This window comes from Genypterus blacodes, unplaced genomic scaffold (genome assembly GCF_046128005.1).
Source record: "Genypterus blacodes isolate CSIRO-AG114 ecotype Tasmania unplaced genomic scaffold, CSIRO-AGI_Gbla_v1 ptg000028l_1, whole genome shotgun sequence".
Lineage (NCBI taxonomy): Eukaryota > Metazoa > Chordata > Actinopteri > Ophidiiformes > Ophidiidae > Genypterus > Genypterus blacodes.
This window is the reverse complement of record NW_027466841.1, coordinates 3,984,971-4,001,106: the sequence shown is the minus strand read 5'-3', so window position 1 is coordinate 4,001,106 and position 16,136 is coordinate 3,984,971. Positions and strand designations below refer to the sequence as shown.

The following is a 16,136-nucleotide window of genomic DNA, read 5'->3' as shown; positions in this document are numbered from 1 at the left end:
CAGAGAGGAACTAGTGTGGGTTGTTCATCCTTGGTTTGTAAAAGGGACCAAATAAAGGCTCTGTGATGTAACACGTTCCTTTTCTAAAGCCTGTCTGCTTGGTTGATACCTGCGTGTGTTTTTTCCTGGCTTCTGTCACATTGACTGTGTTACATCTGTGATATCAAACTGCTTGATGATCTTTTATTTATCCACATTGCTGCTGGATTCATGGTTAATATGAGAGTTTGCATACTTCCCAAGTTTGCAGACATACTGACTCCCTTGACAACTTAATCTCACAACAACTCATCTGCATTTATTGGATTAACGTTTTTATTGTGTGAGCTGAATCAAAGCAATGCCTGGAGCTGCTGCAGAGACTCGTCACTGCTCCTCATGATTCATACACTGTGAGCCGTGTGTTGCAGCCACACTGGGAGCCGAGAGCAGATCGTGATCTCCGCAGGGAAACGGTGGGATGTGTGGAACACCAAATTGCTCACAATGAATTAAGAGTAATTCCACCTGCGCTGCTGTCTCACACTCATGTGCCGGAACATACTGTATATCAGTGTTGTCGGTAATGAACCTTCTGACGCTGCTGTGAACACAAATACAGAAATGTTACGTAAAAACATCAAAACAGTGCTGAGTACCGGATGACACATTTAATCAAGTGCTGACAAGTTTCCCACCTGAATAGAGTAATTATACGGATCCATTATGAATAATGCATAAGATTACGACACGAAATTATCTGATAAAGCCGATAAATAACAGATATCTAATGTACTGTACAGCATAGTATCAGATTATAATATCTATGTATTTTCTCCACAACTGCACAATATCAAGTTAAGGAAGATTACAACTGCAAAACGAAATTATGGTGCTTTGTTTCTATTTTTAGGCGAGTGGCCCTGGTAGGTCTATAAATGGAATGTGTTGGTGGTGACGCAGGAGCCTCGGTGATGACGGTGCCGGTGTATAAGAGACCGGACCGGCTCCATCCTGGTGCATACACACATGGAGGCAGCGAGCGGGTAGCAGTTCCATTCCTCGGTGCCTGGAGACGCTTTGAAGAACATGGAGATGAACACAACAGAGAAGTTTTACCTTCCCGTTGATGGCATCACCGACACGTTCAGCTCTCACACCGCGCACCGCCACACTCGCATGACTCTCAAAGGTCTGCAGAACGCTTCCAAGTCCCCGGTCCGCCCGCTCCCGTCCAGTCCCAACCCGAGCCCCTGCATGAACACGTCCAAAACAGGCATCGTGAAATCAATGAAGGGGCGCTGGAGGCAGCAGGAGAAGAGTGTGGCTGAGCGCAGATCCTTGAGCTCCGGCAACCGGCACTCGTCCTCTGATCTGCTGCCCAGGAGATCCGTGGACCAGCTGGAGATGAGTCTGACCAAGCCGAGGAACTGCCACAGGATCGTCGTGCTCGGGGCGCCCAAAGTGGGAAAGACAAACATCCTCCAGCGGTTCCTGGGGAGAGACTTTGAAGAACACTACGAACCCACGACGGAGGATTTCCACAGAAAGATGTTCTACATCAGAGGGGAAGCCTACCAGGTGGACCTGCTGGACGCCGCGAAGGAGAGGGACTTCCCCGCCAAACGGAGGCTCTCCATACTGACAGGTGAGCATTAAGGATGACATGTGTCCATATTAACAATGACGTAACCATGACCGATATGAAAGTGATATTCTGAACATGAACTGACCTGTCCTGTCCTTGTCTCTCCAGGGGACGTCTTCCTGCTTGTCTTCAGCCTGGAGGACAGAGAGTCGCTCAACAACGTCCGTCAGCTGATGAATGAGATCGAAGCTGCTAAAACAAAACTGCTGAAGTTAAAACACATGAGCAGAGTTCCCGTGGTGATATGCGGGAACAAAGCGGACTTGGACTCACAGAGGGTCGTTAGTCGGTCGGAGGTGAGAGAGACGCTCGGTAAGGACGCGGTCTTCTTCGAAACCTCCGCCAAAGACGACACCGGGCTGGAGGGCGTGTTCCGGACTATCGCCACTCTGGGCGGCCTGCCTGAGCAGACAGGCCCGTCGAAGCACCAGCTCGTCTCCATCCTCACCTACCAGTCGTTGTGCATCAGCCACCAGCGCAGCAGAGGCGGGATCCGAGCTGCTCGGGGCCCGTGTGCGCCCTGCGCCGCCTTGGACCCGCTGGCGCGTCGCCCGAGCTTCACCAGCGACCTGCGGCTGGTGCTTGGATCAAGCACCAAAACCAAACCCGAGAAGTGCCAGATTCAATGAATTGCGGCGCTTCTCGTTAAACCAATTGCGGTAGTAAACTGCAATGTGATGTATTATGTAAGGAGTTATACTCTGCGGCACCTGGCTGGTCCGGTGTGCGTTCATATTGAACTTTTGTACAGATAATGTCCTGATCAATAAAGAAATCGATCAAACTGCCATGTGTGTAATATTGTCATTATAGTTATAGATTGTGTTCATGTTTTCTAATGATTCTAACCACATATGCAGTGTGTGTGTGTGTGTGTGTGTGTGTGTGTGTGTGTGTGTGTGTGTGTGTGTGTGTGTGTGTGTGTGTGTGTGTGTGTGTGTGTGTGTGTGTGTGTGTGTGTGTGCGTGTTTGTGACTCATTTAAACCTTCTCCGGTCCCGGGTTGCATCAGGCTGCATGTGAACAATAACCGCCCCCGGTGGTGCGGATGATGCCCCGAGGTGTGATAGTAACAGTTTCTCAGCGTTATTGATCCACACACTCATGCATCACCACGGAGACTCGGCTGGGACATTTATCAGAGGGGGAGCAGATGAAAGTATCGGTTCCGTGTGGAATCAGCACCATGGAGAGAGACAAAACTCCAAACTCAACCTGCACTACATCAAGGTTTGGTTTAGTTTAGCTTCTTCCACCGACCGACATCAAAACTCGATTAATGACATATTCACCTTAGAAATATCAACATGATGTTTTATTCTGTCCTCAAATCAGACTGTTGCGCAACATTGCTGAACGGGCCCATGACTCCATCGTCACCATGGAAAGCAATATTTAAGAATTGATCAATGGGGAAGATAGATTTTACTATAACCAATTTATATAAAGGATTTATGAGGAAATCTTCATAAGGCCTTCATAAAGTTACATTTATTGTATTCCAAATATGAGAGTATGGCAGCTGCTTGACACAGAAATGCGCAAAGAAGGATGACGAAGCATTCTCACAAACTTGCACATACAGTATATTGTGGAGTGAGTGAGTAAAAACACCCTCTTTATATAACAGAGAACTGACTGATTCAAAATGTTCAGTGCCAGCCTGAACAGTGGGACAACACAGCACACGGAGGCGTTTTAAAGTTGTTACAAGTTACAAATCTCTTTATAAATAGTTCCATTGGAGCCAAACAGCAAAGGGAACGAGCCTTAATCAGCACCGAGGGTTTGAATGTTGTGGAGCTCTACTCAGCTTGCTTAAGAAGAGATCCCTGAACACTATTTGTCATCCTCTAGTGAAGGTCTGCCCTCTCTTTGTGCTTTCTGAGGGATTCGTCTCTCCAGCTCCACCAGCAGAGATGGCAGGATGCTGTCCAGTAAGGCCAGTCCGTCCCAGGAGCAGCGAAGACCTCTGAACGGGACAAAAGAACAGATATCAGATCCAAGCATCCGAAATCTAGAATTTGTCTTTCCGGATTCGTTCTCTGTCTCTGTTATGGTACGTTACCCGTCATCAAGGATCAAATGTCCACTCTGGAGCAGCTGTTGGCCGTCTGTGGATGTGCCAAAGACCTCATGGAGACACATGTGAGGGCTGAACAGCTGCCAATGCTGTTAAATCACAAAGCTACGGTCAATACATAAGAAAAAGGCCACAAACCGGCTGATCACATCATATAACTATGATATGGGCTTTAATTAGAGATGTTACCCTGTCTGTATTGAATGAAATTACTTCCATTAAAGTACAATAAATGCTTCACCTGGTGAGTAATGCCCCGAGTCATTCTCAGTCCCATCATTAGAACCTCCTCCAGCCTGCCAAGGAAACATCTTTCATCAGAGAAGTTCACCGTGACTTTGATAATAACGGGGACATAGTGAGCAACATAAAAGATGGATCTGAGAATAGCTTCTCACAAGGACATAATGATGAACTAATAAGCTCCATGCACAGTGACCACCATCACCATTACTGCCGTTTCCCTTGCTGTGTTAAACACAACGTCAGTGACCGGCAGAGACGTAATCGTTGGATGTTTGCCTGAGAATTTCGTGGTGAAACTGAAAAATGGCAGCCGTCCCATTGTAACAGTGGCACAGATTGTGCCTGTACGTGCTGCAGCTCACAGTTCAAGGCGGCTCAGCTGAATCCTCCTCCGCGTCCCGTGTCCCATCTGTTGGACCTCTTGGATCCACACGTCAGGCTCCAGGGTTTGGGTTCGAGCCTCCCGAACGACGCCTCCCATCCGCAGGGGGACAAAGCGGCCATGTGCCCCTGACACAGACCAGAGAGAATAGAAAAGGACAACATTCACTGTCAAATTCATTCAGTCATTAAAGAGCTTTAAGTGCAATAAAGAGATTACCTGGGCCGACGCCAATGTACTGTCTCCCCCTCCAGTACCTCATATTGTGGTGACTGATGGCATTCTACACAACACATCGTAAAGCATTACATCAGCACTATGGAGGGTCATGTCAACAACAACAAAGACTAAACAGAACAGAATAAGTACACTTGAAGAACACAATTTGTCTTTTTAAGCGGGTTCAAAAATCAGTTCATGCTCTCAGAATGCCATTTAGTGGGATTTGATTGGAACATCCCAGCTCGGAATAAACTAATGTTTAAAGTTGTCCCTTTGTTAAAAATAGACACAATCAAATTCAGAGTCAATATTCTAACTGTGCTTAAAATATTATTTTGAAAAAGGTGCAACACAATGTTTAAGCAGAATATTGAGTCTGTACCTCCTATCATGCTGCTGCCCTCTTCATATTATTTGTTTTACTTTTGAACTGGTGTTTCCTCCATACAAATGCTACAAATGAACAGAATGACAGAATGCTTTGTTGTTCTATGAATAGGTTTTGATGGATTTCCTATGACAAGCAAAGCATTCTAACCAAGAGTGCAATGAGATCCTTAGATTGGGCCTAAAACAGCTTGGGGGTGAATAATCAGTGAAATGTCACTTGAGTGAGCCACTTACACGTCTCGCAAAGTTTGACACCTCGTACTGCAGGAAGCCGTGCTGGTGCAGAATCTCCCGAGCGCTCTGGTACATGGCTGCTGTCACATCCTCAGCAGGGACAGTTTGTTCCCCCTGCTGCACCTGTTTAAAGAGCTGGGTGCCTCTCTCCAGAGTGAGCTGGTACAGGGACACGTGGTCGTCACAGACCCTCAAAAGCTCCGACAGCTCCCTCTCCCAGGACTCTAGGTTCTGTTTGGGCCGTCCGAACATGACATCCACCGACACCCTGCCGGGGCACAGCCGCCGGGCCTCGGAAAGAGTTTGCAAAGCCTGATGGGAACTGTGGTCTCTTCCCAGAACTTTTAAGTCCTCGTCCTGCAAAGACTGAAGGGTTGAACATGTGACTAACATCTTACATTGCCAAAGTAAAATAACATAAAATAGCAATATATATATAACATTTCACAGCAATTTGTCTCTGCATATTTACTAACCTATTAACTGGTGCAAGGTGTGACAAGCAAATATCAACAGCTAATATTAGTTGGCTGATATTTAATGTATTCACCTGGACACCTATGGAGAAACGGTTCACCCCAGCACGGCAATAGTCTTCCAACCTTGACATCCCCACAGGTGTAGGGTTGACCTCTAGCGTGACCTCAGCCTTGTCGGACAGATGAACCTGCTTGGAGACGGTCTCCAGGACGGCAGCGATGGTGGACGGGTGAGCCAGGCTGGGAGTCCCGCCGCCAAAAAACACTGAGGTGATGCTGTGACGAGAGAGCCAGATCAAACCGAGACACTGATACTGAGAGACAGGCCAGTCTTAAACTCCTCATACCTGGACACCTGACTCAGCTGCAGCAACGTCTCGGTCTCCCGCTGAAGACACTCTGACATGATGTGGTTGTTGTCTGTCCTGGGTATGTACTTGTTAAAGTTGCAGTAGCAGCATCTTCTCAGGCAGTAAGGCCACTGCGAATGAAGGAACACCGTCATATCTGGTCTAAATGAATGTATCGATCTGTGTATCTGTGAAACATCCACTCACGTGTACATATAGTGACGCCTCCTTGCATAAATGTGGCGATTCCGCTCCCGTTTCAGACTCTGATCCACTTCTCTCTCCATCAGAAAACATGGAGAAGCATCGCAGACCACCAGCACGACTCACAACCAAACATGTGCGTCTGATTATCATGGCGACACACTTTATTCATTAGCTGACGGCAGATTTAACCGCGTCGATCTCTTTGACATTCAAAGTTTGCTCCTCTGACAAGCAGCGACACGCGTCTGAATCCATTCTGAACATAAATAGACCGAATAAGAACTCGATGTGTGAAGTTAGTCATTAGTCCGGCCTACATGATAACAACGTGAACGTAACTACAAAGTGCGATGGGGTAATATGCGATATATTCTTGTTTTAGGCTGGAACACTCATCACTCGGGGCTCCAGCTGAACAGGAAGAACAACAACGTAATTTCCTCTATGTGTAATACCGGGGTTTACCACAGCGAGGCGCTGCTTCCTTAAAATGATAAATGTTTCCCGAAAGGGAATAAAAGCCCTTTTGACGCTTGATTGTTGATTGTTAACTGAAGTGACCCCGAATGTACAACGTTTTTGTTTAGCTGAAAACGCTAATTATTGAAATTCATAATTGCTCATACAAATTCTGTTGTATGTTGAATGTAAATTGCGTGATAGTGGATGTTTCCTCTCAAAACGTGTTAAGTAAGAATACATTCCTCCCTCACAGAAAAATGAATCAAGATTTAATCACCTATTTGTAAATGCCACATACCGCATTGTCTCTATATGATGTAACATCTGCATTCATGGAGCCTCCCTGCCTTCCTACACTATGCTATTACATAAACAAAGAAAATGGTTGCCAGGGTGACTTTAGAATCTCAATTAATATATCACCATGGCTCTGAAAACATTGATATTTGATGCGGCAGTGATACAGTGTGTGAGGATTGTGCTCTACTTTCATAGGATCAAACTAATGTAATGAGCCATTGATCTCTCTGATCCCACTGAAAATAATGTTTGGCAGAGTGACAGATGTCCTTGAATAACCCTGCAGGGCCGCCTTTCAGTAAATAGTGTTAATTTGACTGACGTTAAAATTCCGAACTGTGCCAGCTTTTGTCAAAGTCCACATGCGTCAGAGTTACACTAAATTAACATTTTGGACGTTTTGACAAAAGATTCAGTCAGTAAAGATGTGGGTGTGTGTTTGTACACACTGCCAGCTTTGAACCCACAGGACATATTCCACCTATTATTTAATCTGGAACCTAATTAATCAACACAGTGTTAGAAAGAAAGCGGGTGGGGGGCGTTTGAAGAGCTTTCTGTTATGTATCCAGCCCAGCTTGGTGACCATCCACATTCAAAGAGTCAATCCTGTCCTGCAGATCCTCTGAATGGATAAACAGAAGAAAGGTAAGCTTGTTTATAATCTTTATGTTAGGTAAACAAAGCTGAACTATGAAGTGGCTGCTCTGAAATAGATCTTCCATCAGAATGTTGATGTTTCTGCAACAATTGAAAGAGACAGAAAGAGGCAATTTATCTGTGTACAAACTGTAAAAACTGTATTTCATATGTATGCTGTACATACAATTATGATGAGACAAAACCAAACAGAGAATTGTCACTGGCAAAGACAACAGGAATAGTAGAGTTATTATTATTATTCATAAAACAAACACCAACAGTCTAAAGATTATACATGAAAACACTAGAAACGGTATATAATGACAATGCTTTAAAGAAACATACGTTTGTGTTGCATTCATGTGAAAGTTCCTTCTTATATTTATTTTTTTAACGGCAGCTGCTATGGAGCTGAGGCTAATGGTGGTTGGGAGCAGTGGACCGTCTCAGTTCCTCCTGACCAACTCTATACTTGGGAGGGAAGAGTTTCACAGGGATATCAGCAGCATTTCGAGCAGCAGGAAGAACACTGGAGGGTTGGCTGGTAGACGAGTAGCTGTGATCAACGGACCAAACATCTACGACAAACGTATATCTCAAGCCAAGAGGAAGATGGAACTGAGGAGGTCTAAGTGCTTATGCGTGCCTGGTCCCCATGCCTTTCTCGTTGCCTTTGACTGGGAGAAAATCTCCCACACTGACATGAGGAGCCCCAAACTGATGATGAAGCTCTTTGGAAGACAAAGCCTGAGACACTGCATGGTCCTTTTGGCTTGTGATGGAAATCCGGAGGGAGCTGCTTTGCAAGACAGGGGGCTGATGGCTGACTGGGACCTTCTAAGAGAACTGATCGAGAAGTTCAGCGGACATTTTCATGCTTTTAGCAAGAATCGGAGAGACATCAGCCAGGACAGGGAGCTGCTGCAGAAGATAGAGTGGATGGTGGCGTCATCGGGGAGGAGCTACTACTGCAGCAGGACCTTTCAGAGGGCAGAGAACCATGTGAAGAAGGAGGAAAAGAGGCTTAGGAAGCAGTGGGCAGCAGAGGTTGAGAAGGTGTGGAGTGTGCTGGAGAAACGGCACCGCGGTGAGGAGTTGCGTCGGCAGAGTGATGCCTACGCTGCTAGAGTTGGGATAGAGATCAGAGACCAGGCAGAGATGGACAATGGTTGGCTCAGAACGTCTCTGGCCAGAGGGACAGGAATGGGCCTCGTGGTGGGAAGTGTAATGGGCGCTCTGGTCGGGTCTGTAGAGGGTCCGGGGGGCATGGTGCTCTGGGGGGTCATAGGTGGTGCAATAGGGGGGTCAGCAGGAGGAGCAGCCCAGGTGGCCATAAAGCACAGAGAGAAAAGGGGGGAGAGGGAGGACAGGGAGGACAGGGAGGACAGGGAGGTTCCTCCTGCCAGTCTCAGCTTTAACTCCATCTTCATCAGTCGCTCCTTCCAGGTTCCTCACTTGTAACAGGTTTTTTTTGGGGGTATCATTAAACAAAACAAAAACACCTGTAAATGTATTCTAAATAAAATCAGCTGTGTACTTTCTCACAGTAAATCTGTCAGTGAATCTGTTTTTCTTGGCGCTGGTTTACTATTGATAGATCTGCTTAACCACAAGCATTTCCTGGTATGTGAGTTGACTTGTGGCTCAGATAACACTTAGGGTGGAGTCTGAGCTGAGAGTGCCTTTGTCTGCAGCACCGCCCGTCTACCACACACGTCAGGCTCTACACCTGTTGGTTTGAAAGCCATTTTACTTGGAATTACCTCAGGAGTGCAGTGGAAGGAGACAGGCTGACTTCAGGCCTCTTTATCTGACCACTAACAGCTGGAGTAGGTAAGAACAAAGTTAGCTCAGCAAGTTTCTGTTTACGCTCATGAAATCAGAACTCAGACTGGATCAAACCTCTGAATGAATCATTAACCTGCTCGCCTATAGACTCCGCTGGTGTCGGTGCCCATCTTGAGTCTGTAGGTGGATTTAGGTTTGATGGAGTTAAAGCAAAACAAGTCAAAGGATCAAGAGAAACAGCAGAGATTTCAGTAGCTGTTCCTTTGTGTTGGGTTGTAGGTTCACAATGAGGGAACAGAAACTTTGTCGGCTACCTGTTTGACTGCATGCTTCTCATTATATCACTCTAACTGCTGAGATCCTCTGTGAGTCTGCATGTATTTGGAATCACTTAGGAATCACTTTTAAACGTCGACATCTCAACACAGACCCAGTAACGCAGACAGACAGGTGCTGTGCTTTGATGTTTAGAGCTGTTGTCTCTCTATCTATGAATACATGGTGTTCTTTGTGTATCATTACATAAGAGTCCGGTGGAATGCTGCTCAGGACGTCCCATTGAGTCACGCAACATAGCTGAGCTCAAAGTATTCCCACACCAAATACAATTCTTCTCCTCTACATTCTTCCAAGTAGTACAAAAGTACCTCTGAGTAAAGATTACATTTTGTGGGTGTAGTTAGTGAAAACACCATTAACACCACAAATATCTTCAACTGTTCTTCTCATGTTTCCAAGCATTTGCAGTTTACATGTTTGATATTGAACACATCCAGTTGGTTTGCTATAACTAATTAAACTTTTTTTTAAATTGTTGCTTTGTTTCCATTAAGCACATACACTGTCTTTACAGGATATGGCCTCCACCATCAGCCTCCTCTCAGAGAAACACTTCCTCTGCTCTCTGTGTGGAGACGTCTTCACCAACCCGGTCTCTACACCATGTGGACACAGCTTCTGCTTGTCCTGTCTCTCTCACTACTGGACGCGTCGCCCGTCTAGGTACTGTCCCCACTGTAAGAGAGTGTTTTCTGGCAGGCCCGACCTCAGCATCAACTGCATTCTGGCAGACATTTCAGACAACTACAGGAAGAACCGACCACAGAAACCCCCTGAGGAAGATTTGGTACTTTATACCAGCACTTTAATGGATGATAGAATGTTGTAATTAAAATGAAACTGTATGGATCTTACATATGTTCATGTTCTATATTTGCATAAATTCAGGTCATAGATGTGGAGCAAATGATTCAGGAAAGGCTGCAGAAGATAAACAAGTTGGAGAAATCTCTTGAGTTCCAAAAGGTGTGTTTGATAGCTCTATATAAATCAATAAAAGCATTAAAATGTGTCTTAACTGTCTAAGTTAATGTGCACATATTAATGATTGATGTCCAATCAGAACTCTTATCTCAGGGAGGTGCGAGAGAGCCAGAAGTTGTTTTCGGCCCTCGTGGAGGCCATGGAGAAGAGTCACAAAGCCGTTGTCGCAGCCATTGAGGAACGACAGAAAGAGGAGGAGAAGCAAGTGGAGACTCTTGTGAAGGAGCTGGAACAGGAGATCCAGGATCTGAAAAAGGAGCCCAACGAATTTGAGCTTCCCATATTTATAATCAGCGAACAGAGTGAGGACACGAAGCCGATCAACTCAGTAAGAACCACAGCCGTCTCACAGGGATGATGATGATGATGATGATGATGATGGTGATGATGGTGAAGCAGTCTTAACACTGCCGATTTTCTCCGGTGAAATCTTTGTTATGTCCTGCAGAGCGTTGCATCCTCAGTGTGCCCCTCTGAGATGAGGGACTGGTCCAAGGTTACCGTGGAAACAGACCCTTGTATTGGGGTCACCAGGAGAGCACTGTCAGATGTGATGGATAAGATCAAGTTTGAGGTCAACAGGCTCTCCAAATCTGGTATTGTGATTTTTTTTACACACAACAATATTTTGTGTTTATTATTAATAACTGCAAAATCAAGAACTAGAACTTTTTTCTTTTTTCTCGACAGAATTGAAGAGAATAGAAAAATACACAGGTACTGCTCTGAGCCTCACTGTCTCTTGTTTCCTGTTATGTTCTTTCCCTTTCACTGACCTCTTTGTCCTCTCTGTTCCTCTTAGTGGACGTCAATCTGAGTTTTAAGACGGCCCATCCTTACCTCGCCATCTCAGATGACAGGAAACAGGTGAGACACACCAACAAGCTTCAGGAAGTGCCAGACAATCCCAGACGCTTTGACCGCGTGGCAAACGTGCTGGCCAAAGAGAGCTTCAGCAGCGGCAGGTACTACTGGGAAGTGAACGTCGGGGAGAAGCTGGAGTGGAACCTGGGCATTGTCAGACAGTCTGTGAACAGGAAGGGCAAGTTTACCGTCTGCCCGGCAAATGGCTTCTGGATTCTGAGCTTGAAGAGCGGAGGCCAGTACGTCGCCAACACCTCCCCCGTTGCCCCTGTAGCTCTGGAGCAGAGGCCCAGCAGGGTGGGCGTGTTCCTGGACTGCCAGGAGGGCCGGGTATCATTCTACTCTGCAGAGACTGGAGTCCACATTCACACCTTCATGGACACGTTCACTGAGAGACTCCATCCGTTCTTTAGTCCCGGTCGACTGCATGGCGGCAAAAATGCTGCGCCTCTAACTATCTGTTCAAACTATTGCAGCATCTGAATGTCACAGAAGAACATGAGAATATTTTTTTTTACTGTACAGTATTATTAATTCATGAGCTTTTAAATGTATAAAGCTATAGGAGAAACTACAATGAACCACATATTTTTAGATAATCATGGATTCTTATTTTCCCTGTCAGGCTTATTTAATTTCTAATTGATTCTTATTTCTACTTTTATTCGAAATGTTTATCCCGTTTTGCACATCTGTCTCCCTGGACTGTGACTCTGAGCTGCTATGATGGAAGAAATTTACCCCTTGACATTAATAAAGTTTTTTCTTATTGTGAGAAGTGAAGATGAAGAGGTTGCGTAAGGTCCCACAACTTGAAGGACTCGCACTCCGCACCGTAAAACTTCAATGAAACCCGTAAACAGAGTGAAAAGAAAGAGGGCAGATGAAATGACTCGCACAAATGAAAAGAGAGAGAAGAAGTGGAGGAAAAGTGGAGAAAATGGGTTGCAGGGTTGGGACAGAGGTTGATGGGTAGCAGGGAGGGAGGGGAGCAGGCAAACAGCAGGGCATTGTGCTGGTACACCAGGCACTGGGAGACACACTGAACACACATTCACGCATTCACACACTGACAGGGCCGTGCACACAAGCGCGTGCTTCTGCCCACTGCCGCACAGACTTGCGCTGGCATCTCGGAGGGCAGCCTTATCTCCAGTTCAGTCCCGGGTGTCGGAGCCGATCACCCATCTTCACTGCAGCTCACCTGACCCTCTGGGACGATTCCTCCCCCGAGCCTCCAGGCGTCCTGCGGACTGAGCTGAATTGTCAGGGTCACTATTCACCACCTGCTGGTTTCCACAGCTGAACACCACTAAGGACCACCACAGGACCACTCAACCTGCTGCCCCATTACTTCATCTGAGGTAATTATCATTGTTTCTCTCTTGGAATCAACATTAGCACCTCTCATCTTAATATTATATTTTAAAAAATTACAACTCTCACAAACAAAAATAGAATACTGGATTTGTTTGTGTACACAAATATGAAGTGAAGATGAAAGTAATTCCTAGTAATTCCAGTTTTGCCAGTATAATTTTCTACTCTTCTTTAAGAATTATACATCTCAATATTTGGGATAAATGTGTGGGCTGTGATTGGCTCCTGTATCTACAGAGCAAAACTCATGGTTTTCCTGGTAAGGATAAGCAGCAGGACTCACCGGCCCCTGATGGAGGTCCAGGTTCGCAGTTTGATTTTGTGCTCTATTGGATTGATTGTTCTGTTTCTGAGTTTTATCTGCTCCACTTTCATCTCCAATTCACAGTACAGACAATGAAGATTTTGAACAATTTTGAACAAAACAATGGACATTAGAATTCTTCTGGATGAGCTGTAGCTGATTAAACATGCATCTGATGGGCACGATCTTTGTCATGAGGTGATCCCCGGACCGTTACAGCTGAAGGGTTTGATTCACAGATTTGGCGGAACATGGACACTGAGAGCTTGGATAGAGAGATGACATGGGTCCTCCTGGCCCACTCTACAAGCACTCATGAAAGCTGCTTGTGTTCAGAGCTCTCCTCATGTTTTTCTGAGATAATCCACTCGCCCGGCAAGGCGTAGCTCAACACCCACAGAGGCGTGAAAGAAAGCCATTCTCTGTGATTTTCATTGGAATTCACTAAACATGGGCCTCCCAGCCGGTTTCCAAATATTTATGATAAATATTTGCTCCATGAGCCTTTTGACACTGTAGTAATGAATTGTTAATGTATTTCTATCATGTAGTGCACAGTGTTTAAGACTGATAAAATGGGTTTCAATGACTTCTTCTATCTGTGATATTTTGTATTGCAGGATACCTGTCCTAGTCCACACCAGGCTGAACCTGACCACATTCCCACCCAGAGAGGATCCAGCAGTGGAGCATCTCACGGGCTGTAGGCTGTTACATTTGTGGGACTAAAGGTGGGCCTTGTGTGCCAAATACAGACTGATATATAACCAAGACGAATCCACCTCACACAAACAGCGCCTTTCGCCATGGCAACCACAGGCATGCAGTTGCTGGGCCTTATCATGTCCCTGGTGGGCTGGGTAGGTGGGGCATTAGTTTGTGCTGTCCCCTTGTGGCGGGTCAGCGCCTTCATTGGTAACAACATAGTGACGGCTCAGACCATTTGGGAAGGCCTGTGGATGAATTGCATTGTGCAGAGCACCGGGCAGATCCAGTGTAAAGTGTACGACAGCATGCTAGCTTTGCCCAGCGACATGCAGGCTGCCCGGGGCCTCACGTTGCTCTCCATCATGACCTGTGGCGTGGCTCTTTCTCTTGGGGTTCTAGGAGTTAAGTGCACAAAGTGCATTGGTGTAAACAGCCTCAAAGCCCGTATTGCTCGCATTTCTGGCGCCCTCTTTGCCATAGCAGGCTTCCTCTACCTTGTGCCCGTCTGCTGGACTGCCCACTCCATCATCAGGGATTTCTATGACCCACATGTGGCGGCTCCACATAAGCGTGAGCTTGGCCCTGCCCTCTACATCGGCTGGGGTGCTTCAGCTTTGCTCCTTATCGGGGGATCTCTGCTCTATGCTGGGTCAAGTCCCCCTGGCATGCCAGGCTCTCCCACCTTCAGCAGTGGAGAAAGCAGTCCCCGCAGGGCACCTGCCTCACAGGTCAAAGGTTACGTCTAACTGGCACAAATATCTGTATGCCTTCATGCCTTCAAATCCTACAAGTCCACTCCACCAATGATAAACACGTTTCTTCTTTCCTTGTTTTTGCTTCCTGTAATTATTTTATATTTAATGTTATTCCATTTTACTTTTTTCTTTGAAAAGGAACAGGGAGCTATTTACGGAATTTGAACTCATTTTGTTGTTTCATACTTGATGTCCTCCAATAACCCATATTCTCTCTCTGAGTGTAAAATGTAATAAAATGTTTGGTCCTTCAAATCCGAGAAAAATTGTGTGTGTTTATGATGACAGATAACTCAAAACTGTTTTCTCAACAGAATAAATTTACTCTGTATTGTTTAAAAATCAGGTCTTTGTCTGTTTTGGGCATTTATGTAAACATTTCTATGGGTTCTGTTGCGTGAAACAAGTGAAACCAAACAATAGAACAATGGCGATGTGTGTACGTTTGTGTGTGGTCCCATATCGTTGAGATACGCGCTTGTGTGTGTGTGCGTGTGTGTGCACGCGTGTATGTGTGAGTGTGTGTTTGTGATTCTCCAGCTCCCTATTCCTGTCTCTGCCTCTCTGTACCAGTGGCTGAGAAAAGAAACATTATCTTTGTCTCCCAACATCACAATCCTGGTATTCCTGCTGTGGATTGACAGCAAGCAGCTCCACAAAGCTGAGCTCTAAGCTCCTCCCACTCATTTTCAGAACAGCTGGAAGGAAAATTTGTGTTTATGCCTGAAGTTTCCATGACATCCCTTTTCTCAAAACAGATCAACTCTCCAAATATGTGTGTGTGCTGTTCTATATGTGTGTAAACATAATGCAGGATGTTATGATCCTCAGTTTGGATGTTATGAGCCGCAACAGAAAAGCATGTCTTTATTTATGAGCGCAAACTCCTTTATTCAGATTATGTGCTCTATTACACACCAATCATTTTCGGTGGACTTACTTGTGGAAATTTAAAAAAAAACTGAGCTTCAGGATCACATCGGCAAGATTTGTCCAAATCTAAAAGTTTTCTTTGAAAATTGAATTTCTGGGACTGCATGGATTGCCGAGTATCTGTGAACAGTTGTTTGCTTTCCATCTGCTGTAAACAGTAAATTTGATTCTATGGATGAGAACATACTTGGCTCCCTCTGTTTCTTTACTGATTGTCCACAACAGCGAAGAACAGCAGAACACAATGCCACTTTAGAGCATTAGAGCACCACAATAACAATGGACAGCAGTGTGCTGAGTGCCAGGTAGTGACTCATACATGACCTAGGGAGGCCTATAGCAGTGTTAGTGGTGTAATGCTATGAATACAGTACAGCTGTCTAGTGCTCTGTGCTGTTTAATTGTACAATTGTATTGAGGAATATATAGAGTGAGACAAGTGCACTATTTATGTTGTA

The 16,136-nt window shown here is 45.5% G+C and overlaps 5 protein-coding genes across 6 annotated transcripts; 4 read left to right on the top strand and 1 right to left on the bottom strand.

The window, feature by feature from the left end:
- Window positions 1–1,041: 1,041 nt before the first annotated feature.
- Window positions 1,042–2,256, top strand: rasd2a (RASD family member 2a). The gene is made up of 3 exons (XM_076144301.1): window positions 1,042–1,197; window positions 1,294–1,627; window positions 1,736–2,256. Exons 1-3 carry the CDS (start codon window positions 1,069–1,071, stop codon window positions 2,254–2,256), a joined length of 984 nt encoding a protein of 327 aa, XP_076000416.1. The 5' UTR covers window positions 1,042–1,068.
- Window positions 2,257–2,924: 668 nt separating this feature from the next.
- On the bottom strand, window positions 2,925–6,649 carry rsad1 (radical S-adenosyl methionine domain containing 1). The gene is made up of 9 exons (XM_076143923.1): window positions 6,220–6,649; window positions 6,010–6,143; window positions 5,734–5,938; window positions 5,184–5,549; window positions 4,557–4,620; window positions 4,318–4,465; window positions 3,951–4,005; window positions 3,695–3,798; window positions 2,925–3,598 (listed from the first exon to the last, which is right to left on the bottom strand). Exons 1-9 carry the CDS (start codon window positions 6,367–6,369, stop codon window positions 3,466–3,468), a joined length of 1,359 nt encoding a protein of 452 aa, XP_076000038.1. The 5' UTR covers window positions 6,370–6,649; the 3' UTR covers window positions 2,925–3,465.
- A 1,379-nt stretch (window positions 6,650–8,028) lies between these two features.
- Window positions 8,029–9,701, top strand: LOC142993579 (GTPase IMAP family member 7). The gene is made up of 2 exons (XM_076144364.1): window positions 8,029–8,911; window positions 9,691–9,701. Exons 1-2 carry the CDS (start codon window positions 8,029–8,031, stop codon window positions 9,699–9,701), a joined length of 894 nt encoding a protein of 297 aa, XP_076000479.1.
- btr02 (bloodthirsty-related gene family, member 2) lies at window positions 9,323–12,124 on the top strand. Of its 2 annotated transcripts, none has more exons than XM_076144282.1 (7): window positions 9,323–9,452; window positions 10,265–10,537; window positions 10,639–10,716; window positions 10,814–11,062; window positions 11,183–11,330; window positions 11,425–11,451; window positions 11,537–12,124. In XM_076144282.1, exons 2-7 carry the CDS (start codon window positions 10,268–10,270, stop codon window positions 12,079–12,081), a joined length of 1,317 nt encoding a protein of 438 aa, XP_076000397.1. In that variant the 5' UTR covers window positions 9,323–9,452; window positions 10,265–10,267; the 3' UTR covers window positions 12,082–12,124. The 2 variants fall into 2 exon arrangements, with proteins under 2 accessions (XP_076000397.1, XP_076000395.1); XM_076144280.1 differs by having other exon boundaries at window positions 9,323–9,456.
- A 458-nt stretch (window positions 12,125–12,582) lies between these two features.
- On the top strand, window positions 12,583–15,817 carry cldnk (claudin k). The gene is made up of 2 exons (XM_076144283.1): window positions 12,583–12,962; window positions 13,903–15,817. The coding sequence occupies exon 2, from the start codon at window positions 14,089–14,091 to the stop codon at window positions 14,734–14,736; it is 648 nt and encodes a 215-aa protein (XP_076000398.1). The 5' UTR covers window positions 12,583–12,962; window positions 13,903–14,088; the 3' UTR covers window positions 14,737–15,817.
- The last annotated feature ends 319 nt before the right edge of the window (window positions 15,818–16,136 follow it).